Genomic DNA, 24,248 nt, shown 5'->3' on the forward strand with positions numbered 1-24,248 from the left:
TTGGCATCCCTGCAATTTCATACCTTGAAGAAAGCTGGTATTGCTGAGAACTAGGAAAGTTAAGCAGAGAGGATGGGTGAGGGGTGAGTGGAGAGGTCGGGAGGAAGGAGGTGGAGGGGGGAGGAGATGATGAGTGGTTTTGTGTACACCAAGCTCGTCCAACCCGAGGCCCAGGGCGGCTTTGAATTCGGCCCAACACAAATCTGTAAACTTTCTTAAAACATTATGATATTTAAAAAAATTAAAAAAACCCAAACAAAAACAAACAAAAAAATAAAGCAAAACAAAACAAAACAAAAAAACGTAAGATTTGTTTGCAATTTTGTTAGCGCATCAGCTATCGTTAATTTTTTTTTTAGACAGAGTCTTGCTTTGTCACCCAGGCTGGAGTGCAATGGTGCAATCTCAGCTTACTGCAACCTCCACCTCCCTGGTTCAAGCAATTCTCCTGCCTCAGCCTCCTGAGTAGCTGGGACTACCGGTGTGCACCACCATGCCTGGCTAATTTTTTGTATTTTTAGTAGAGACAGAGTTTCATCATGTTGGCCAGGCTGGTTTCAAACTCCTGACCTCATGTGATCCACCTGCCTAGGCTTCCCAAAGTGCTAGGATTACAGGTGTGAGCCACTGTGCACAGCCTCATTAGTGTATTTTGTATGTGACCCAAGAAAAGTGTTTTTCTTTCAGTTTGGCCCAGGGGAGCCAAACGACTGGACACCCCTGGTGTAGAACACAGTTGAAGTGGTGGCAGGATCACTTGAGCCCGGGAGGCAGAGGTTCCAGTGAGCCAAGATCGTGCCACAGCATTCCAGCCTGGGCGACAGAGCCAGACCCTGTCTCAAAATAAATAAACAAATAAAATCAGACATCTGGCACTGAAAGAAACCATTCTGCTTGAAAACAGGTAAAGATATGATGCCAGACACCAGGTACTTCACAGTCTAGCTGGAGAGCAGATAGCCATGCATGAAGTACCTATTAAGACTGGGGTGCAAATTCAAACCCCTCAGGGGCCCAGTGAAATTTCCCCCAGGCTGGAGTGCAGTGGTGCAATCTCTGCTCACTGTCACTTCCGCCTCCTGGGTTCAAGTGATTCTCTTGCCTCAGCCTCTGGAGTAGCGGGGATTGCAGGGGCCTGCCACCATGCCCAGCTAATTTTTGTAATTTTTAGTAGCGATGAGGTTTCATCATGTTGGCCAGGCTGGTCTCAAACTCCTTACCTCAGGTGATCCACCCGCCTCTGCCTCCCAAAGTGCTGGGATTACAGGTTCAGCCACTGCACCTGGCCCTTTTCTAGTATTCTTCAACAACTCTTTTTTGGATGGGAATTCATGAGCTCTAGTACTTGAGATTTTCATCTGTAAATTTTAGGATTTTCTTACCTACCATATTCAGCACCCATCCTGGAGCAAACCCAAAGAAAATCTGCCTTGGATCCTTCTGAGTACAGAACATATGAAGGGTTCTTCTTTAGTGATACCCAGAAAATTAGAACTGTCCTTCCTGGCAAGTTCGAGTTATGCTTCAGGAAAGTTGGCAGGATCTGCCAGGTTCCCACAGTTCTTTGCCTTTGTGGAATACGGTATCAGTGCTTCAGATGGAAGCATTCTTTTTGGAATGGGTTGTTCCAAAAAGAATGGAACAAGTTTGGATAGAATTTCTAGACTTCTTGGATCACAGAAGGCTGTAGTGACAACACCATCATTTTTTTTCCAATTGCAGCAGTAGCTAGTTCTGAAGCCAACTGTACTTCAATATTAACTTTTTTTTTTGAGACACAGTCTCACTCTGTCACCAGGCTGGAGTTCAGTGGTGAGATCTCGGCTCACTGCAACCTCTTCCTCCTGGGTTCAAGCGATTCTCTTGCCTCAGCCTCCCGAGTAGCTGGGACTACACCACGCCCAGCTACTTTTTTATTTTTAGTAGAGACGGGGTTTCACCATGTTGGCCAGAATGGTCTTGATCTTCTGACCTCATGATCTGCCTGTCTCCACCTCCCAAAATTCTGGGATTACAGGCTTGAGCTACCATGCCCCACTCAATATTAACTTTCACCTGAAAGGTGTCAGCAACTTTCTCGACCAGCTGAACACCATAATCCTCTTTAAGTGGCTGAATGGCCACACGTTTTCCATTGACAAGCTGGGATAAGTCAACAGGTTAAGTAGGATCTACATGACCCAAATCAGTAAAATATTGCAGTCTATTGAGACTTAAAGGCCCTGAAGCTAGGTCCTTCATTAAATTTGTACTTTGAGATTCCGATGTAAAATAGAGTCTGGGCTATCTCAAAGCCCAGCGGAGCGTTTCCTCTCTGCCTTTATCCTTTATGGCCTCTGCCACATATTCCCCCTCTTCTCCGAACTTTTAGTCGCCTCGTGGGTTTCCTAGAGCTAGGATTCAGCTTTAAGCTGGTCAGGCTCACGTGCAGCAGGGCCCAGAGCTACCATAACCTGCGAAAGAGTTTTATTTCTTCCTTTCTGACCTGTATGTCTTTTATTTCTGTTTTCTAATTGCACACCCTCGCCTTTTTCCTGATATGGGGCGAGGGCAGGGCGCGGGGAAGCTTTCAGTCTTTCACTACTCAGTATGAGGCTACCTGTAGGTTCTTTGTAGGTGCCTTTCATCAGGTTGATGAAATTCCTCTCTAGTAGTTTGCTGAGAATTTTTATTACGAAGGGTGTTGGATTTTGTCAAACGCCTTTGCTGCATCATTTCCACTCATTTCACTAGGAAAACCTGTTATACCTGTCTCAAAATGGCAGAACATCTGGTAAAGTCTAGTGGTGACAGCTGTGGCAAAAGGCTGAGCCCCAGACCCTGCCAGGCTAAGGTGTCCTGGGGTTGGAGGAGCAGGCTTGCCCCTCCCTCTGCTCAGAAAGTCCAGCAGCCTGACCAGATTCCGCAGCTTGCTGGGTTTTCTGGGGACTGCTTCCCTGCACAGTCCACACACCTGTCCCAATGTTCTCACCAGGGAAGGGTCTACCCAGGGCCAGCCTGCCTCAAAGAAGTGGCTTACTGTTTTCCCCGCCTTTAGAGGGAATGAGGCCCCTGCTCCTGGTCCTTACTCTAGTCCACTGTCCAGCTGGCGCATGCCCCGAGGCTCCCACTATACAAATTGGAAGCTAAGGTGCAAAAGAACTAAGAATGTGCATAAGGTCCCCAACAGGCGAAGACGGGCTCCAAACGTAGGAAGTAGAGTTTTTCTGACCTGGCTTCCTTTAACCTGCAGGGCTGCCCCAGCGCTCCGGGCTTCACCCAGCACTGGGTGCAGGCGGGAAGCCCGAGGCTGATTCGGGCGCCCAAGCGAGGGCCCAGGTGGGTAAAACGGGAGCACCAAGGGGCTGGCACCTTGGCCCCCCGTGGATTCAAAGGGTCGGGCTCCGCCCCCTCCCGGCCCCGAGTCCGCTTTGATGTGCTGATGCGGCCTGGAAGGGGCCACTTCACACCTCTGGCGCAGCATAAAGCGGTCGCCAGTCCCCGGCCGGCAGACGCGCCGCCGCCGCTATGGCCCAGCCGCTGTGCCCGCCGCTCTCTGAGTCCTGGATGCTCTCCGCGGCCTGGGGCCCGGCTCGGCCGCCGCCGTCCTCCGAAAGGGACTGCTCCGCTCCCTCGTCCCCAGACTCGTGGGACAGCCCCGTGCCGAGCCCCGCGCGACCCGGCGCCCGCCCGGATCCCCGCGCCGGGACAGTGGGGCGACGCAGCGCGCGCAGCAGCCGCCTAGGTAGCGGACAGCGGCAGAGCGCCAGCGAGCGGGAGAAACTGCGCATGCGCACGCTGGCCCGCGCCCTGCACGAGCTGCGCCGCTTCCTGCCGCCGTCCGTGGCGCCCGCCGGCCAGAGTCTGACCAAGATCGAGACGCTGCGCCTGGCCATCCGCTACATTGGCCACCTGTCGGCCGTGCTGGGCCTCAGCGAGGAGAGTCTGCAGCGCCGACGCCGGCAGCGCGGGGACGCGGGGTCCCCTCGGGGTTGCCCGCTGTGCCTCGACTACGGCCCCGCGCAGGCTCAGACGGAAACGGAGGGGTGGGAGCCCGGGCCGGGGCCGGGGCCGGGGCAGGGGCGCAGGCTGGGCCTGGGCTCCGCCGTCTGCGCCGGGGCGTCCTGGGGCTCCCCGCCCGCCTGCCCCGGAGCCCGACACGCGCCGGAGCTGCGCCACCCGCCTGCGTTCTTCGTCGATGCAACGTGCCTTGAAGGGCAGGCGATGGAGCCGAGCCCGCCGTCCGCGGTTAGTGCCTTCTCCTTGCCCCCGCGCACAGCCCCACCGCCCGCCACTGCCAGGACCGGGCACCGTAGCGCTCCCTGCCTGCAGCTTGGCCTCTATAGTATGCTCAGGGCGCCAAGAGGGAGGGCAGGAGAGGACACGCAGGGGACTGGGTCTCCCCTCGCCAGGGGACTGCTAGAGTGGAGCCCACGAGCGCGGACACGCTCACGAGGCCACCGGTGCTGAGGCTTGCGCTGTCCTCTTTCTCCCTGCAGCTTCTTCCCGCCGACGTGCTGGCCCTGCTGGAGACCTGGATGCCCCTCTCGCCTTGGAGTGGCTGCCGGCCTGAGGAGCCCAATGACAGCGGACAACTGACGCCCTCTCTGTGAGCACTGAGGCGGTTGTGGCCTCAGCACCTTCGAGGTGGTTCCTCTGCCAACTGCCTTTTCTGGAAGAGGGCACCGCGATCCCAGCAGGGGCATTGCTGCGGGTGAGAGCCGTCCCCACCGCGCCGGCTCTTCCTAGCGCCTCCCTCCATGGAGGGACCCATAGGGTTAAACGCTTTGAGGCAAGCAGGAAGCTCTGCCTGATGTGAATTTATTTATTTGTGAATAAACTGCTGGTGTCAGTTGGCCATTTCTTCTTCCTTCACGTGGATACACCTCCCTCTCTTCAAAGAAGAGCATGGGAGAGTTGGGAGGGGTTCTTGCAACTTTAGCCTCCCTCTCCATCCCCGGAGGCCCAGACCCCTTTGGCCTTGCCCGCAGCCCTGGCTCCGCATCTCCTAGTCCAGATAGGTCAGCCTGGAAGGGGTGGGGAGGGGCGACCTAGGAGAAGCCGGTGGTAAGTAGAATCTGCTCATCTTTTCTTTGAACTTGGTGGGGAACTGGTTAAAACCAAAATGTCTCTGTAGAAATACAACTCTCTTATTATTTATTGTATGTACATCAGGTACCTAATACATGTCATACTCGACCGTTTTACAGAAGGATGAGGGTCAGCACTCAAGCCCACATAGGCTCCAGAGTCCTAGCTCTCAGCTCTGGTACGATTTTGCCAGCTCCATTCATATTGGGGCCTGAGGGACAGCAGCTCCAAAGGGTCACTTTCTTGCATCCTGGGGCCTTAATCTGCTTGCACTGGAGCAGCTTGGCCTTGAACACCCCCTGCCCCCTACATTTTCCTATCTCCCTTTTCTCTGGTTTTTCCCCCTTGTGGCTCAGGGACATACAAAACGGTGTGGCCGTCCTGAGTTTATATAACCACGATCTCCTAGAGGCCTAGCTGGGGTGAGATGAGGGGCTCATGAGTTGCATTGGAATCCGCACAGGCAGTTGCACTCCTGTTGTTTGCTGGATTCCTATCAGGGAGCAGGAGAGGGGAGCCGGGCATGGTACCGAGCGCCTGTAATCCCAGCTACTTGCGAGGCTGAGGCAGGAGAACCGCTTGAACTCAGGAGACGGAGGTTGCAGTGAGTTGAGGTCGCACTGTTGCACTCCAGCCTGGGCAACAAGAGCAAAACTCTGTCTCAAAAAAATAAATAAATAAGGAGAGGGGAGCCTTGAGCCCAGGAAGCCTGTCCTCATCCAGCCCAGGGTGTTGGGAACCCTCACGCTTGGAGGGTGTGTGGGGAGAAGGGATGTAGTCTCTCTGGATACCCAGTTCTCCCCTCCTCTCCTTCAAATGTCTGGAACACAGGCCTTAGTGTTTGCCTTTATAAGAGCTTTAAGATACAATTCTCATGCCATAAAATTCACTCTTAACGATTGTACGGTTTTAGTATATCCACAGAGGTGTGCAATCATTGCCCCTAATTTTAGAACATTTTCAACCCCTCCCAAAGAAACCGGGTACCTGTTAGCATCACTCCCCACGATTCTCCTCCCAGCCCCTGCCACTCATTCATCTAGTGTCTGTCTCTATAGGTTTACTTTTTCTGGACATTTCACATAAAAGGAATCGCAAAATCTGGCCTTTTGTGTTTGGCTTCTGTGGCTGAGCAGTATTTTGAAGGCTTATCATGCTGCCTCCTATGTCAGAATTTCATTTCTTTTTTTTTTTTTGAAACGGAGTTTTTGCTCCCGTCTCCCAGACTGGAGTGCAGGGGCGTGATCTCGGCTCACTGCAACCTCTGCCTGCCAGGTTCAAGCGATTCCCCTGCCTCAGCCTCCCGAGTAGCTGGGATTACAGGCGCCCGCCACCACTCCCAGCTAATTTTTGTATTATTAGTAGAGACAGTGTTTCACCATGTTGGCCAGGCTGGTCTCGAACTCCTAACCTCAGGTGATCCACCCGCCTCAGCCTCCCAAAGTACAGGATTACAGGCGCCACCACGCCCAGCAGACCTTCATTTCTTTTGATTGCCCAGTACTCCTCCACTGTTGGCTACATCTCTGTTGGTTTATCGGTGCATCCGCTGATACTGGTGAGCTCGTTTTTCAGCGCTTCAGAGGTCACTTCCGGGACTCTGGCCCAGGCCAGGAGGGGCAGTCAAGTAGAGTGGGATCGGGTCCCAGATCTGGAGTTCAGGGATCCAGGCCAGGCAGGGCACACCTTGGCTGGGGCTTGGCCACAGAGAGTGGACTCCAAAAGCCAGGCCCGCATCGGGGTGGGACCTCACACCTTCGCCTCTCCTGCTCTCTGGCCCATCTCTCACTTCCCTCCCGGGACCCTAACTGAGCAGCGGGAAGTTTTCTGGAGCCGACCCAGCTTAGAAGATCTATTTGCATGGCAAAGGCCCTGCGTTTTAGGATGGGGAATTAAAGTTATTAGCAAGTCTTTTCACAGATAAGTGGGGCTCATTGGCCAGCCCCTTTCCCTGCAGAGGGCTTCTCCTCCGGCTCCGCGCCTGGGAGGGTCCCACTGTTTATTAGCACCCAGGTGTGAATTTTCATTAACAAGGTCCCGCTAATAGCTGCCCAGACTTAGGATTGGAGATAGGAAGGGGCGCCTCCCACAGCTCCAGCGTCCCCATCCCCCATCCCGGCCAGCCCCTTCCGCACCTGGAGGAAACCCTGTGCCCGTTCACAGAGCCGACCACAGTAGCCAGCGTCCAGGTAGGCACCCCGTGCTGGGTGGTAGGGGAGCCTCTCCCGCCTCAGTTCTCAGCCCAGCTGCGAGGTAAGCCCAGCTACGGGCCATTAAGAACAGGAGAGTTGAGGAAAAGGCTGCAGGTGGTGGGCGGCGGCGTTTTCCAAACCTGTGTGCGTAATCACCGCTGTGCTGCCCTCGCTACAGCTGAACACCAGCTCGTCTCAAGAACAGAGGGTACTGGGGGTACCTCACTTCCCCCAAGGCCCAGGCAGGGTGCCCCAGTATGGAGTGGTCTGGGCCAGGCCTTGCGTGCCGTGGAGGGGTAGTGAGAAGGACCGCACGGCACGGGGGCGCACGCTGAGGCCAGCTAGCTGCCCTCCTGTTCCGGGGAGCTGCTGTTGCAGGGCCACCTGGGAGAAGCCAGCTCAGGGAAACGCACATTTCCCGAGCAGCGACCCTCGGCCAGGCTGTGTGCTTATTGCCTGAAATGCGCCATCTAATTTCAAGTGTTGTGGCTTAGGGTGGGTTTGCACTCTTCCTGTTTTACACACAGAAGCTGAAGCACAGGGAACTAGTATGCAGCCCCCGGGGACGGGGTCAGCTACGGACACGTGGTTGATGAAGCCTGTCTTTGCAAGAGCCCTGGCAGCAAGGTAGGGGTGTGTGTGTGTGTGTGGTGGGGGTGCAGCTCTGTGTATGTAAAATAATGCTCCTAACGCACGCTGTGGCGGGGGGCTGTGTGTGTAAAATGTGTAAAATAATGTTCCTAACGCATGCCGGCCACCAGTGTCATGGTTAGCAGGGAACCGGCTTCTGCTTGTGGACCACACGTGTCACTCCACACTGAGACAGGGATGTGTGGCTGCAGCGTGGATGCTGGGTGGAGGTGTGGAGGTGTGGATGTGTGGATGCTGTGTGGAGGTGTGGATGTGTGGAAGCTGTGTGGAGTGTGGTGGTGTGGATGCGGTGTGGAGGTGTGGAGGTGTGGATGCTGTGTGGAGGTGTGGAGGTGTGGATGCTGGGTGGAGGTGTGGATGTGTGGATGCTGGGTGGAGGTGTGGAGGTGTGGAGGTGTGGAGGTGTGGAGGTGTGGATGCTGTGTGGAGGTGTGGAGGTGTGGATGCTGTGTGGAGTGTGGAGGTGTGGATGCTGTGTGGAGGTGTGGATGTGTGGAAGCTGTGTGGAGTGTGGTGGTGTGGATGCGGTGTGGAGGTGTGGAGGTGTGGATGCTGTGTGGAGGTGTGGAGGTGTGGATGCTGTGTGGAGGTGTGGAGGTGTGGATGCTGTGTGGAGGTGTGGATGCTGTGTGGATGTGTGGAGGTGTGAATGCTGTGTGGAGGTGTGGATGTGTGGATGCTGTGTGGATGTGTGGAGGTGTGAATGCTGTGTGGAGGTGCGAATGTGTGTGTGGAGGTGTGGATGTGTGAATGCTGTGTGGATGTGTGGAGGTGTGGATGCTGGGTGGAGGTGTGGATGTGTGGATGTGTGGATGCTGTGTGGATGTGTGGAGGTATGGATGCTGGGTGGAGGTGTGGAGGTGTGGATGCTGTGTGGATGTGTGGAGGTATGGATGCTGGGTGGAGGTGTGGAGGTGTGGATGCTGGGTGGAGGTGTGGAGGTGTGGATTTGTGGATGCTGTGTGGAGGTGTGGAGGTGTGGATGTGTGGATGCTGTGTAAATGTGTGGAGCTGTGGATATGTGGATGCTGTGTGGAGGTGTGGATGCTGTGTGGAGGTGTGGAGGTTTGGATGTGGAGGTGTGGATGTGGGATGCTGTGTGGATGCTGTGTAGATGTGGAATGCTGTGTAAATGTGTGGAGCTGTGGATATGTGGATGCTGCGTGGAGGTGTGGATGCTGTGTGGATGTGGATGTGTGTATGCTGCGAATGGATGGGTGTGGATGTGTGGATGCTGTATGGAGGTGTGGATGCTGTGTGGATATGGATGTGTGTACACTGTGCATGGATGGGTGTGGATATGTGGATACTGTGGCTGTGTGGATGCTGTGTGGATGTGGATGTGTGTACACTGTGCGCATGGATGGGTGTGTGGAAGTGTGGATACTGTGTGGAGGTGTGGATGCTGTGTGGATGTGGATGTGTGTACGCTGTGTGCATGGATGGGTGTGTGGAGATGTGGAAGCTGCGCATGTGTGGCTGTGCGCATGTGTGGAAGCTGTGCGCATGTGTGGCTGTGCACGTGTGGATGCTGTGCGCATGTGTGGCTGTGCACATGTGTGGAAGCTGTGCACATGTGTGGCTGTGTGCATGTGTGGATGCTGTGTGCATGTGTGGCTGTGCACATGTGAGGCTGTGCGCATGTGAGGCTGTGCGCATGTGTGGCTGTGCGCATTTGTGGCTGTGAGCATGTGTGGATGCTGTGCGCATGTGAGGCTGTGCGCATGTGAGGCTGTGTGCATGTGAGGTTGTGTGCATGTGTGGATGCTGTGTGCATGTGAGGCTGTGTGCATGTGTGGCTGTGTGCATGTGTGGATGCTGTGTGCATGTGAGACTGTGCGCCTGTGTGGATGCTGTGTGCATGTGAGGCTGTGTGCATGTGTGGCTGCGCATGTGTGGATGCTGTGCGCATGTGAGGCTGTGTGCATGTATGGATGCTGTGTGCATGTGAGGCTGTGCGCATGTGAGGCTGTGTGCATGTGTGGCTGTGTGCATGTGTGGATGCTGTGTGCATGTGAGGCTGTGCGCATGTGAGACTGTGCGCATGTGTGGCTGTGTGCATGTGTGGATGCTGTGTGCATGTGAGACTGTGCGCATGTGTGGAAGCTGTGCACATGTGTGGCTGTGCGCATGTGTGGATGCTGTGTGCATGTGAGGCTGTGCACATGTGAGGCTGTGCGCATGTGTGGCTGTGCGCATTTGTGGCTGTGAGCATGTGTGGATGCTGTGCGCATGTGAGGCTGCGCGCATGTGAGGCTGTGTGCATGTGTGGCTGTGCGCATGTGAGGCTGTGTGCATGTGAGGTTGTGTGCATGTGTGGATGCTGTGCGCATGTGAGGCTGTGTGCATGTGTGGCTGCGCATGTGTGGATGCTGTGCGCATGTGTGGCTGTGTGCATGTGAGGCTGTGTGCATGTGAGGCTGTGTGCATGTGTGGCTGTGTGCATGTGTGGATGCTGTGTGCATGTGAGGCTGTGCGCATGTGAGGCTGTGTGCATGTGTGGCTGTGTGCATGTGTGGATGCTGTGCGCATGTGTGCATGTGTGGATGCTGTGTGCATGCGTGGCTGTGTGCATGTGAGGCTGTGTGCATGTGAGGATGTGTGCATGTGTGGATGCTGTGTGCATGTGTGGCTGTGCGCATGTGTGGAAGCTGTGCGCATGTGTGGCTGTGCACATGTGTGGAAGCTGTGCACATGTGTGGCTGTGCGCATGTGTGGATGCTGTGTGAATGTGAGGCTGTGCACATGTGAGGCTGTGCGCATGTGTGGCTGTGCGCATTTGTGGCTGTGAGCATGTGTGGATGCTGTGCGCATGTGAGGCTGTGCGCATGTGAGGCTGTGCGCATGTGTGGCTGTGCGCATGTGAGGCTGTGTGCATGTGAGGTTGTGTGCATGTGTGGATGCTGTGCGCATGTGAGGCTGTGTGCATGTGTGGCTGCGCATGTGTGGATGCTGTGCGCATGTGAGGCTGTGTGCATGTGAGGCTGTGTGCATGTGAGGCTGTGTGCATGTGTGGCTGTGTGCATGTGTGGATGCTGTGTGCATGTGAGGCTGTGCGCATGTGAGGCTGTGTGCATGTGTGGCTGTGTGCATGTGTGGATGCTGTGTGCATGTGAGGCTGTGCGCATGTGAGGCTGTGCGCATGTGTGGCTGTGTGCATGTGTGGATGCTGTGTGCATGTGAGGCTGTGTGCATGTAAGGATGTGTGCATGTGTGGCTGTGTGGATGCTGTGTGCATGTGTGGCTGTGTGCATGTGAGGCTGTGTGCATGTGAGGATGTGTGCATGTGTGGATGCTGTGTGCATGTGTGGCTGTGTGCATGTGAGGCTGTGTGCATGTGAGGCTGTGCGCATGTGTGAATGCTGTGTGCATGTGTGGATGCTGTGTGCATGTGAGGCTGTGCGCATGTGTGGCTGTGCGTATGTGTGGATGCTGTGTGCATGCGAGGCTGTGTGCATGTGAGGCCGTGTGCATATGTGGATGCTGTGCGCATGTGTGGATGCTGTGTGCATGTGAGGCTGTGTGCATGTGAGGCCGTGTGCATGTGAGGCTGTGCGCATGTGTGGATGCTGTGCGCATGTGTGGATGCTGTGTGCATGTGAGGTTGTGTGCATGTGAGGCTGTGTGCATGTGTGGCTGTGTGCATGTGTGGCTGTGCGCATGTGTGGATGCTGTGTGCATGTGAGGCTGTGTGCATGTGAGGCTGTGTGCATATGTGGATGCTGTGCGCATGTGTGGATGCTGTGTGCATGCGAGGCTGTGTGCATGTAAGGCTGTGTGCATGTGAGGCTGTGCGCATGTGTGGATGCTGTGCGCATGTGTGGATGCTGTGTGCATGTGAGGCTGTGCGCATGTGTGGATGCTGTGTATGTGTGAGGCTGTGTGCATGTGTGGATGCTGTGCGCATGTGTGGATGCTGTGTGCATGTGAGGCTGTGTGCATATGTGGCTTCTTTGTGGATGCTGATGGGACAACATGTAAAGGAGGGCAGCACATTCAAGGACAGGCCAAGGTCCAGTGTGAACATGGGAGCTGAAGAAGGGGGTGGTGGTCCACAGTTGTCCCTCAGGGTGGATGGTAGACTGTCTCAGAGCCAGGCAGGGTGGGTTGTATGCTGGGAAGGGCTGCGCTCAGATCCAGCCACCCTCAGACCAGTAATCAACAAGTCCACCTGAGGGGCACATGGATGACACAGTGTGGGGCCGCACAGGGCTGGGAGGGAAGCTAGCCTGGTCTGATGGCGAAGTCCCTGCTGGTCCCAGGGCCAGGCCAGAGGCCACTTTGTCCAAGTGCTGACTCTGCCTGCACACAGGCCTGAGAGGGAGCGCCTCTTTAAATGCTGCCCTGGGCACTGGTTTTCCTTGCTCTGGTCCCAACAGTCCCCTGAGAAGGCATGTTTTTTGATGTTTTTGATGTTTCCAATGGATCTGTCACCCAGAGGGCAAGGACCTCTTTTGGGCCCACAGGCACGGGCATGGCCTGCTCAGCCTGAGGCTGCACAGGTGGAGGTGGCTGGAGCCCTGGCAGCCTGGCCTCCCAGCTGGGGAGCGCCAGCCTAGAGCTGACAGGCCCTGGTTCCTTCTCCCTCTTCCCGCTGGTGGGACCTGGCACATAAGGCGCCTTGTGAATGCCTCTGCTCCCCTCACCCCACCTGCTCTCCCCTCACACGCTGGGAAAGGAGGAGGTGGCCAGGTGTGGGCAGCACATGTCTTGGCAGAGGGTGGGCTGGGCTCCACACTGGCTCTGCTGGGAAGGGTGCCTCTGCTGTCCGCCTGCTCCGCCTCCCTCCTGCCGTCCTCCCTCGTGACCCTGTCATTTCCTTTCCCCAGAGCGCTCTTCCCCTCGTCTGTCCTTGGCGTGGAGTGGCAGGACCCCTCCCTCCCTCCAGGGACAGGCACCTGCCGCAGGCCTGACCTTCATGACAGTGAGCGGTTCAGGAGAGAGACCACAGGCAGGCCAGTGAGGAGGGGGCTCAGGGCCCTGCCAGAACAACTGGAAGGGGTGGCCTGCTGGGTGCTCCTGGTGTCACCGAAGCAGAAGGCCTGCCTGAAGGGGGTGTAGAACTGAGAGGCGGAGGGAGACTCCGGTGTGATGTCAACACCTGGGACCCAGCCACACCGTCGGCATGACTCCTAGATGGCGAAGTTATCGGAGCCAACACACCCCGTTTCGCTAAAGGTAGAAACTGAGTTGGGTTTCTGGCATCTGCTGTGGAAAGCCATGGGGACTTGGCGCAGGCTGTTCTGTCTATCCTGAGTCTCAATTCTCTTCTCTGTAAAATGGGGATAACTAACTTCTGTGCTCCACAAGGTTGCTTTAGGCTTAGATGTAAATACACAAACCACAGAAATGTTGGTTCCTCATCACCTTTAGGTGACCATCTTCCTAATTCTCCTCCCTCATCTCCAGAGAGCTGCCAGAGCGCCTGCTGTGTAGAGGGAATTATGCCAAGAGCTACGCTGGCCGCTGTATTTCATTCCCGTGGTGGGGTGTAGACAGGGCCAGAGTGTCTCAGGCGGGGATCCCTTCATCCAAGGGGACAGCTAGCCAGCATCAGTGCCGTACGGGAGGTGTCTGGCCAACAAGGGATGTGGTGTGTGGCCCAGGGAGGAAGTGGACAGGGCCACAGAAGCAGCCCCCACCGCAAGCCCTGCGTGCAGTCAGCCTCCCAGGTAGTTTACATCCGAGAGGCCAGGCAGGCCTAGGACCAGGCTAGGACGTGTGACCCACCGTAGCCTCAAATGCTCCACATGGTGTCCTCCTGGATCCCTTGGGCTGCTGGGGACCCCTCTGGCTAGTTTTTCTGGGAGGGCACTTGCTAGAGAAGAGCAAGCGTCTCTCTGCCCAGCCTCCTCTAGTGTTCCGTGGGCAGCAGGCCAGGGGCAGCCATGGCCTAGCTCTGGCCTGCCTGCCACCTCTCCCTCCCACTCTGCCTCTCATATTTGCATGGCCTCAGGCCCTTACGCCACCACCGAGCCTCAGCTCAAAGCTGTTCTATACAGGTGTGAGAAGTGGCTGGAGAGGACAGGGGGCCTCACAGTCGCTAGTGTGGGGCGTCCGCTCATCTGAGGAAAGTGGCTCTCCAGGGCCTAGGAGGTGAGTGGCCCTCACCAGGCCTGGGACTCGAGTTGAAACCGTCATCTGGGCCCTGCTGGGGTCTGGACTGGGTGGGAACGATGGGTTACACGCCACAGCAACTTGGGAGTCTGAGACAATATCGCTGTTTATTTTGCTGACACATCCACCCACCTGAGGGCTCTGACAAGAGGCTGAGTGGTTGAAGGCCCCCAAATACTGCTTTTCCCCTTGCTGGCCCTGCGGAGGCCCCAGGCTCCAAGTGCAGGCCTGTGCAGCCGCGGCTCTGTCTATTCCTCTTGGCCTCAGTGTCCTGGGAGCGGCTGCCCAGTGGCTGAAACCTTTTCAGAGCCCAGGGTGGTGGCAGCTTCCTTGTTGAAGTTCTCTTTCTGGAGCAAGAAGGAGTACCTCTGAAGCCGGGTCCAGTGCTCCTGCTCTTTCTCCGGGTTCTTCTCCAGTTTCCGATAGCTGAGGACCACACAACTATGATGAGAGGAATCTGCCCTCACTCCCCCAGCTCCCGGGCCCCCAGGGCAGACCTTGACCACCCCGTGCTCCTGTGAGAAACTCAGAGGACATGCCTGCCTCATCTCTGTGTCCTCAGGACTCAGCCTGGTACAGAGCAGGTGCTCAGAAAGCCTTTCCTGAGGAACCATGGGTCTAGCATTCTAACCCGTGAGGTGCGCATGGATAGACAGGATGGCAAACTGAGGAAATGAAAGGCTGTTTGCAGATAAGCTGTGGTATTACCCACCGTGGAACATTGAGACTGAAAAAGAGGACGTCCTGACACGTGCTCCACCAGGGAAGACTCGAGGACATTGCGCTCAGTGAAATACGCCAGTCACAAAAAGACACACTGTATGATTCCAACTTTTATAAAGATGGTTTGAGTTAGGTCTTTTATTCATTTATTTATTTGAGATGGAGTTTCCACTCTTGTTGCCCAGGCTGGGGTGCAATGGTATGATCTCAGCTCACTGTAACCTCCACCTCCCAGGTTAAAGCAATTCTCTTGCCTCAGCCTCTCAAGTAGCTGAGATTACAGGCTAATTTTGTATTTTTAGTAGAGACGGGGTTTCTCCATGTTGGTCAGGCTGGTCTTGAACTCCCGACCTCAGGTGATCCACCCGCCTCGGCCTCCCAAAGTGCCAGGATTATAGGCGTGAGCCACCGTGCCTGGCCAAGTTGGATCTTTTAAAAAGTAAGAGTTGTTTTAATAAAATAAATACGTGCATGTTCACTACAGAAAAATCAGAGAAGCCCAAGATTCACCCCTTATGGTGGCAGAGACGGGCATGCTTAGCAGGGTGGAGGGGTGTCGGTGGGGTGTTCTGGGGAAGGTGTGGGTGGATGAAGTGAAAATGCTTAGCTGAACAGGGAGAGGAATACTTTGGGGGAGAAAGACAATGGCCATTGCTTTGATTTGAGGCTCTGCATGTGGGACATCTATGTGGAGATAAGCTTTTTTTTTCTCTTTTTTTTTGAGACGGAGTTTTGCTCTTGTTACCCAGGCTGGAGAAGCTTTTAATTAATTAATTAATTTTTTATTTATAGATGTCGATGTAGAGATGGGGTCTCGCTATGTTGCTGAGGCTAATCTTGAACTCCTGACTTCAAGCAATCCTCCATCGCAGCCTCCCAAAGTGCTGGGATTGCAGGTGTGAGCCACCGCACCTGGCTGGTAATGTCCAACCTTTCACAGAGATGGTGAATGCTATCTTAAAAATGTATTGGAGACAGGTTTTATATTTAGATTTATATAACTGGTTATATGAATATATTTAAACACTGGAGAAATTCCTTCACTGTCTCAGAACCAAGCAACATGTACCCATATTTTATGCTCATTTGCCTCTTAAAGGAAAGGGCTGAAGATAAAGTAGAATGTGTACTTTATATTTTTAACCTTAACTCTGTCAATCGAAGTAGAACTCCCTGTTTCTAAAATGGTTTCTTTTAGGCTGAGAACGGTAGCTCATGTCTGTAGTCCCAGAACTTTGTGAGGCAAGGTGGGATGGTCACTTGAGCCCAGGAGTTCAAGACCAGCCTGGTCAACATAGAATTTTTATTATTCTACAAATAATAAGTTAGTTGGATGTGGTGGCGGGCACCTGTAATCCCAGCTACTCAGGAGGCTGAGGCAGGAGAATTGCCTGAACCCAGGAGGTGGAGGTTGCAGTGAGCTGAGATTGCACTACTGCACTCCAGCCTGGGCGACAAGAGCAAACTCCGTCTCAAAAAAAAAAAAAAATGTTAATACAATAAAAGGTAAATAAAAGTAAATAAAATCAAAGAACACAGGTGGATATACAATCAAAAGTAAATCTCCCTCTTACCTCAGATCCTTATATTCTGTTCCCAAAGCAGCTGTAGTTAGTAATTTCTTACACATTAAGATTTTTACACACACACAAGCATAGACGTGCCTATGATCTTTTCAACACATAAACGGAAGTATCAGCACACTGCCCTGCACCTTGCTTTCTTCCTTTCAGATCGGTCCTAGAAATCACTTCTGGGCAGCACTCTGTCTTGCCGCCTCCTTCTCCCCTATTGATGACACTTCGGTTTCCAGACTTTTGCGAGGACCATCAGGGTGCCATGAATGTCTTGGTACGTGGGCATCCTCACCCATGTGTGGGAGGGGATGGGCAGGGGAGAGGCAGAGAGGTGGTTTGCAGGTGAGAAAGTCAGACTTTGGACTTAAAGTGCTTGTGTTCTTTTGTTTGTTTGTTTGTTTGTTTGTTTTTTTGAGGCAGAGTCTCACTCTGTCGCCAGGCACCATGCTGGAGTGCAGTGGCACAATCTTGACTCACTGCATCCTCCGCCTCCTGGGTTCAAGCAATTCTCTTGCCTCAGCCTCCCGAGTAGCTGGGACTATAGGTGCACACCACCACACCCAGCTAATTTTTGTATTTTTAGTAGAGACAGGGTTTCACCACGTTGGCCAGGATGGTCTCCATCTCTTGACCTCGTGGTCCACCCGCCTCGGCCTCCCAAAGTGCTGGGATTACAGGCGTGAGCCACCGCGCCCGGCCAGTGCTTGTGTTCTAACCCTGCTCCTTCCCTTAGAAGCCAGTGATGTTAGATGGGCAATTTGACCTCGATAAGCCTCAGCTTTCTTACTATACTGGGGGTAATAATCATCGTAATAAGTAAAATGATACCTGCAAAGCACTTAGCACAGTACCTGGCATCTCCTAAGTGCTCAATAAAGGTTAACTGTCATACTATTTATGCTGCTGCTGCTAAATGAGTGGCGGTTAGTTGGTCGGAACAACGCGGCATCGTAAGTGAGCATGCAGGAGGCAGCCACACAGGTGGAACGAGAACAGGCTGTAAAAGATGGGAGAGCACAGTGGTGCCATCACAGCTCGCTGCAGCCTCCACCTCCAGGGCTCGAGAGATCTCCTCCCTCCATCTCTCGAGTAGCTGGGACCACAGCTGGGACCACCAAGCCTGGCTAATTTTAAAATGTTATCATTATTATTATTATTTGTAGAGGTGAGGGTCTCAATATGTTGCTCAGACTGGTGTCGAACTTCTGGCCTTAAGCAGTCCTCCAGCTGCAACCTCCCAAAGTGTTGGGATCACAGGCATGAGCCACCGTGCCTGGTTAACATGAGTGCTTTTAAAAATACGATGTTGGGCCGGGCGTGGTGGCTCATGCCTGTAATCCCAGCACTTTGGGAGGCCGAGGCGGGCAGATCATGAGGTCGGGAGTTCGAGACCAGCCTGGCCAACATGGTGAAACCCCGTCTGTATTAAAAACATGAAAATTAGCGGGGTGTGGTGATACATGCATATAATCCCAGCTACTCAGGAGGCTGAGGCAGGAGAATCATTTGAACCTGGGAGGCGGAGGTTACAGTAAGCTGAGATCACACTACTGCACTTCAGCCTGGGCAACAGAGTGAGACTCTGTCTCAAAAAGTAAATAAATAAAAATACGATGTTGCTGTGCAGAAGCGCTTTCTCTACATATCTCATAAAAAATATGGATGGCTAACCTTTACTGAGTTCGCCAGGCACGTTTCCTGTGAGGAGATAGTAGCATTACCAGTTTTAAAAAGGTCATTGAGGTTTGACCCACTCACACAGCTAGAGGGCGCCAGAGTCAGGCTCCCCCCTGGCCCCTACCTCCCCTCTTAACCCTCTTCACTCTCCTCCCACCCAGGCCGCCAAATCCCAGAGGTCGCACCCTGAGTTTGAGGCTCTTTACAACCACTCCTCAGTGAAGCCTAAGGGATGAGACGGGATTCCAAGCACATGACACTTAAAACTTCTGTGTGGCTAATCAATCAAACCACCTCCAATCCAAAGACAAACCAGGAAAAATGATTTGCAATGTCTTAACAAAGAACTCTTAAAATCCAAAGAAAACGAGCAATCTCTAGGAAGAAGAGCCAGAGCAAGTCACAGGGGGAGAGACAGAAATTTACAACATGCAGGACAGATGCTCAACTTCCTCAGTTTCCCAATTAAAACAGTCCTGAGCTATGGATGGCGGCTCTGGCCTTCGCAGCCAGGGTGGGAGGTAGCAGGAGACTCAGGGTGACCTCAGGCTGCACACCTGGGGTCTATGAAACTACACATAATTTTGGGAGAGATTCATCCCTTTGTTTCTCAAGAAAGGCAAAGGAAAATGAAGACAGGCTCATAATTTTAGCCCCAAGGATAGTAACAAAGGGGTCAGAATATCATTCCCCACCCTCCTCCTCCAGCCTTGAGGAAAATGTTACCCAGTGTCCATACAGGGCTCCCCTCCTCCCCTCCGCTCGCAAAGGGAGCCGTGTTCTAAGACTGCTGGGTCATCCCCAGGCCACCTTCTGGCAGAAAGCTGGGGGACTCGTAGAACCTGAATCATGCTTGGTCTGCTGTTCACAGGGAATATGGGGAAACAGCTTTGTTTCTGTTTCCTGGTACCCTGAAAATTCCCTCTTGTGATCAAAAGTGACCCAGCCAGAGAAGTTGGACTCTGAACCCGACAGGAAGTCAAGCCAGATGGACATGGTGCCCCTGAGGCCTGGGCTGGAAGGAGCAGAAGCCAGGCCCCTGGGGTTGGGGGTGGCACATTTGGTGCTAACTGGCTTTCTCTGGAAGCCCTAAAGGCAGGCTCCATTTCACACTGGCTGTTTACAAAAGTCCCAGCGCTGGTTTTGTGAAAGCAATTTGGACAGACCATCGAATGTCTGAAGCAGTCTATTGCCACATGGACAGGGCCAATGGCCAAACTATTACAGACACAAGGAGTAAACAGAAAAAAAAAAAGAGGCTTAAAATAATTGGGGCATATATAGATATGTAATGATTAGACCAGGAGAGCTGAATGTTAATGACAGAATCTAGGATGTAGGTATACTGGTGTTCACTCAAAGTTTTTTCAGAGCTTCTGGGTGTTTGAAAATTTTCATCATAAAATGTTGGGGAGAGCCAGGTAAGGTGGCTCACGCCAGCACTTTGGGAGGCTTGGGTGGGTGGATCACTTCAGCTCAAGAACTCAAGACCAGCCTGGGTGACATAGTGAGACCCTGTCTCTACAAAAAATGCAAAAATTAGCCAGGTGTGATGGCTCAGGCCTGTGGTCCCAGATACTTGGGAGGCTGAGGCAGGAGGATCACCTGAGCCCATGGAGGTCAAAGCTGCAGAGAGCCATGATAGTGCCACTGCACTCCAGCCTGGGTGACAGAGTGAGAGTTGTCTCAAAAAAAGAAAAGAAAAAGAAAAAAACAATGTTAGGGAACGGGGGAGTACTTTGGGGAAAGCCCCAGATATCACAACTCGAAGCAGGTAGAACAGGAAAAGCCTGCTTTAAATTGGTGTTTCCCAACAGATCTCTGGGACCCAGATCAGAAAATGATGGCCCCAAGGCATATGACTCAGATACTGTGATCCATTCCAAGTAAATGTGCCTTTGAGTCTGATTCAAGGAAGTAAGAACTGGGGCTGCCCCTCACCACACACTGTGTTCCCTCCCTGGGGAGTGCTCCTCCTACTTTTCTGTTCCCCAGAGCCCCAGGCCCTGCTCCTGGACAACCCACCCCACCATGCTCAGCCCTGCTGCCTCTAGCCCTCTTCCTGCAGAGGGATTCTCAGGAGGCAATCCTCTGCATTGCACCTCGCTGCTGCGGACCTTTCTGAAGAGGCTGGGGCTGGAACCCAGGACCTAAGCTATGTTGACAAGGAGAGAGACAGCTGGGAAGGGGGAGGTGGGAGAGTCCCATTCCCTGTTGGGGGGCCAAGATGGGCCTCTGGTGTTCCGGAGACTGGGGGACATCAGGGGAGAAAGGATGGCCTTCTCCTTCACCCAACAGTTCCAACTGCAGAGGAGTGAGACATGATAGAGACATCCTTCCCACAGAATAGCACATGGACTAGAAAAACCATATTTATAAAGATGTTTTTCTCAAAATTAAAAAGTCATTAAGAGCCGGGCATGGTGGCTCACACCTGTAATCCCAGCACTTTGGGAGGCCAAGATGGGTGGACCATCTGAGGTCAGGAGTTCGAGACTAGCCTGGCCAACATGGTTAAATCCCACCTCTACTAAAAATACAAAAAAATCAGCTGGGCGTGGTAGCACATGCCTGAAATCCCAGCTACTTGGGTGGTTTAGGTAGGAAAATTGCTTGAACCTGGGAGGCGGAGGTTGCAGTGAGCTGAGTTTGTGCCATTGCACTCCAGCCTGGGTAACAAGAGTGAAACTCCATAAAAAAAAAAAAGTCATTAAGTTATATTCTGGAGTGACATAAATCCAGATAAAAAAGGGACCATGAAACACCATCTCAGCTGGCTGACACAGTAGCGGCCATGAAGGTGACTTCGAGTGTGGCATGATGGGTTATTTACATTTTCTTTTTTATAAAGACAGGGTTTCACTGTGTTGGTCAGTCTGGTCTTGAACTCCCGAACTCAGGTGATCTGCCCGCCTTCACCTCCGAAGTGCTTGGATTACAGGCGTGAGCCACTGCGCCCGGCCTGTTTTCCAATTTTCTACAAGTGAATATATAACAACTCAGAAATAAGGAATACACTTTTTTGCAATGGGAAATTACTCTGTTGACGTAGTAGTTCTACACTTGAAGAGACTTTCATGGGTTCAGCAGGTGTCTGTGGACTAGGTGCCTTTGGTTGAGGGTGAGAAGTGTCAACAATTAGCCTGTGGTCAGGTGGAAGATGAGCTGCCCAGAGCTGGAGCCGCTGGCTCTTGGTCCTTTCCCACAAGTAGGGCTGCCTGTTGGCCTGGGTAACTGACAGGGCTGATGCTTTTAGGCCAGTAGGATGAGGGGGTTAGACAAGAATCGAGAGAAATGGAAACAAGCTCATTCAGCAAGGGGGTCTCAGAGGCTCTAGGTGGGCATCAGAAAGCTCCAAGCCAAGACCCCCTTTGCAGGAGAACTACTCATTACGGGCTAGACCAACCTCATGCTCTTCACTAATTTCTTCACCATTCTTTTTAATCTATTTGCTAAAACAGTATATTTTTTTTTTTGAAAAGTTGCAAACAGGGAAAACACAAAGAAGAAAAACCACACATACTTCTACAACCTGCATATAATCAATGTTACTACCGGAGTATACGTTCCCAGCCTTCTCTCTCTTTTACGCAGAATTAGGATTATACCATAAATAATATGTTATAACCTCTCTCCGTCTTTTTATGTAGAAAAATTTCAAACTTATAGAAAAGTTGCAAGTAATACAATGAAACTTTACCTAGATTCACCAGTTGTGAATGTTTTATCTCCCTCTCTCTATCAATATTTTTCTGGACCACTTGAAAGTAAGTTGTAGGAACATTATGTCACGTCCCTGTAAATTCTTCAGCTGCATCTCTATATTTTTTAAAAAAAATTTAATTAAAAAAATTAACAAAACATAGAGATGGGGGTCTTCTATGTTGCCCAGACTGGGCTTGAACCCTCAGACTAAAGCAGTCTTCCCACCTCTGCCTCCCAAAGTGCTGGGATTACAGGTGTGAGCCATCACTACCAGCACAGCTGCATCTCTTAAGAGCAGGTCATCAGGGGTTAGAATAGGAACCCTTCCCAGTGAAGAACAGCTAAACCTTCTTGGTAAACCTTTAGTGGGGGCCAATGTCGACTATCCGCTTCTTCATTGTCTCCCTCCCCCAAAATTCACGATGATATTCCTGTCCTGAGGAACAGAGACATTTCCCTCCAGGAGGCGCTGAGAGCCTCCCAGCCACCCCTACCGCACAAGAACGACTTGATGAACACAAAGGCGGAGAGGCGCTATGGTGTCACCTAGTGGTGATGTTGAGTTTTCCCAGGCATGAACTTGGATTAGCAGGGAACCATCATCATGGTCATACCCGCCATTTACTGAGCAACCACCCCGTGCCTGGTACTTTCCACGTGTCATCCCACTTAATACTCAAGCCTTAAAACTCAGGCATCATTAAAATGGCCAGAACACAGCCTGGCACATCACAGGTGCACAAGATGTATTTTTTAACTGAATGAAAAAACTGAACCTCTGAGAGGCAAAGTAACTCGCCCAAGGTCTCATTGTAAGCGGTTGTGTTTGGCTCCAGACCTGCACATCTTAACCATTCTACTAAAGTCCTCCCTGAGGAAAGAGTCTAAATAGAGAAAGGGGGAAACAGTCGTGAAGGGACATTACGGTGATTGGAGAGATCACAGATCTCAGAGGTCATGTTACATACATAGGGACATCGGGGCCCTGGGAGGAAAGGGGCCTGCCAGCACCACCTATTTCTATAGTGGCAGGCCTGGGACGAGGACCCAGGGCTCCACTGATGACCTCAATCTATCCAAAATGTGTGGTCAGATCACAATAGGAATCATCAGCAAGGATTTGCAAATCCCCAGAAATGTGTTGTGAGATGGATTAGAAGAGACACCTATTTCTCCAGAATGGCATGAATACTGTTCCTTATGTTTTTTTTTTTCTTTTTTTTTTTCCCATATGCTTTGATAGCAGGAAGGAGGGCAAGCGAACGGTGCCTGCAGGATTAGGGAGAGCGGGGAGGGGAAGAGGAGAAGCGCCCCATAACCTTTTACCTGAATGACGGGTAAAAGATGGGGTGTTAGATCACGGGTTGGCAAACATTTTCTGTGAAGGCCCAGAATGTAAATAATTTAGACTTTATATGTCATGCTGTCTCCTTAACAGCCTTCAATACTTCTGTGGCACACAGCAGCCACAGATAATACATATAGAAATGGGCACGGCTGTGTTCAAATAAAACTTTATTTATAAAACCAGACAGTAGGCTGGATGTGGCCTACAGGTCATAGTTTGCCAATCCCATCTTAATGATTTTGTCTAATAATCCAAACATACTTTTTTTTTTTTTCGAGGCAGGTTCTGGCTCTTATCACCTAGGCTGGAGTACAATGGCACAGTCTTGGCTCACTGCAATTGCAACCTCTGCCTCCCAGGTTCAAGTGATTCTCCCGGATCAGCCTCCAGATTAGGTAGGACCAAAGCCATGTGCTACCATGCCCAGCTGATTTTGTGTATTTTCTGTAGAGATGGGGTTTCACCATGTTGGCCAGGCTAGTCTCGAACTCCTGAGCTCAAGCAATCTGCCTGCCTAAGCCTCACAGATTGCTGGGCTTACAGCATGAGCCACCGTGCCTGGCCTAAACATACTTTTAAGACGGAATTGACAAAGTTAAAAAGATGATCTTGACAGGAAGAAAACACCAACTGGAAGCCCTTCTTTTCTACCAGCTTGAATTAATTATCCCTCTTCTACCAATCTACATGTGAGGTGGAGTGCAGCTCATGGCCTATCATACAGTAGAACCCTTCACTTAGGGGAAATTTCAAGGCTTAAATGATTTACCATAAAACAAACTTCACTATCCCTCAATCCAGAGAAAACCCCAGATGCGGGAGGGGGTGCAGACATGGAGCTCTTTACCTGTTCTGGAGGAAACGCTCACATCTTTTCTCCAACGGCAGTGCCTGGGGGAAGGCCATGTCATCCAAGTCCCTTTGAGGAATGGTGCAATTTTTTGAGATATTTTCCAGGCATGGGCAGGCCTCAAAATTAAAATAGAAAACAGAATACTGGATCTCAGCATCGTCAGTGGACTCAGTGTCTTGTGAATAGTCTCCTGTGATGAAACAAGAACACGTGCTCTGTGTGAGAGCCACTCTCTCTGTGGGCTCTGCAGTTCGCGTGAGTATGTGGGCTGCTCTCTGCTCATAAAGCTGGGTCATGTTGGTTGAGCGGTGACTTCAGAGAGAAGACCCTGCTGA

General features: G+C 52.3%; 2 protein-coding genes across 3 annotated transcripts in view; one reads left to right on the top strand and one right to left on the bottom strand.

Moving 5' to 3' along the window:
• Positions 1–3,489: 3,489 nt before the first annotated feature.
• Positions 3,490–24,128, top strand: MESP1 (mesoderm posterior bHLH transcription factor 1). 2 transcript variants are annotated; one of them, XR_010342646.1, is made up of 5 exons: positions 3,508–4,227; positions 4,479–4,693; positions 7,790–7,889; positions 16,487–16,604; positions 23,343–24,128. XR_010342646.1 is itself a non-coding variant. In XM_012463857.2 (2 exons), exons 1-2 carry the CDS (start codon positions 3,508–3,510, stop codon positions 4,590–4,592), a joined length of 834 nt encoding a protein of 277 aa, XP_012319280.2. In that variant the 5' UTR covers positions 3,490–3,507; the 3' UTR covers positions 4,593–4,835. The 2 variants fall into 2 exon arrangements, 1 of the variants encoding a protein (XP_012319280.2); XM_012463857.2 differs by lacking the exons at positions 7,790–7,889; positions 16,487–16,604; positions 23,343–24,128 and having other exon boundaries at positions 3,490–4,227; positions 4,479–4,835.
• WDR93 (WD repeat domain 93) overlaps positions 14,252–24,248 on the bottom strand; it is a 41,975-nt gene continuing 31,978 nt past the window's right edge. The window contains exons 15-16 of the mRNA XM_012463859.2: positions 23,908–24,103; positions 14,252–14,456 (exon numbers count right to left, since the gene is read on the bottom strand). Of these exons, the coding sequence (XP_012319282.1) occupies positions 14,294–14,456; positions 23,908–24,103 (359 nt within the window). The 3' untranslated portion in view covers positions 14,252–14,293. The remainder of the gene's footprint in view (positions 14,457–23,907; positions 24,104–24,248) is intronic.

This window comes from Aotus nancymaae, unplaced genomic scaffold (assembly GCF_030222135.1).
Source record: "Aotus nancymaae isolate 86718 unplaced genomic scaffold, 86718_ANA_hifiasm-v0.15.2.pri h1tg000014l, whole genome shotgun sequence".
Taxonomy (NCBI): Eukaryota; Metazoa; Chordata; class Mammalia; order Primates; family Aotidae; genus Aotus; species Aotus nancymaae.

Coding starts and splice junctions, on each gene's coding strand:
- MESP1 (XM_012463857.2), top strand. CDS start 3,508: ATGGCCCAGCCGCTGTGCCCGCCGCTCTCTGAGTCCTGGATGCTCTCC. Junction 4,228..4,478: donor AGCCGAGCCCGCCGTCCGCG/GTTAGTGCCTTC, acceptor TTCTCCCTGCAG/CTTCTTCCCGCCGACGTGCT.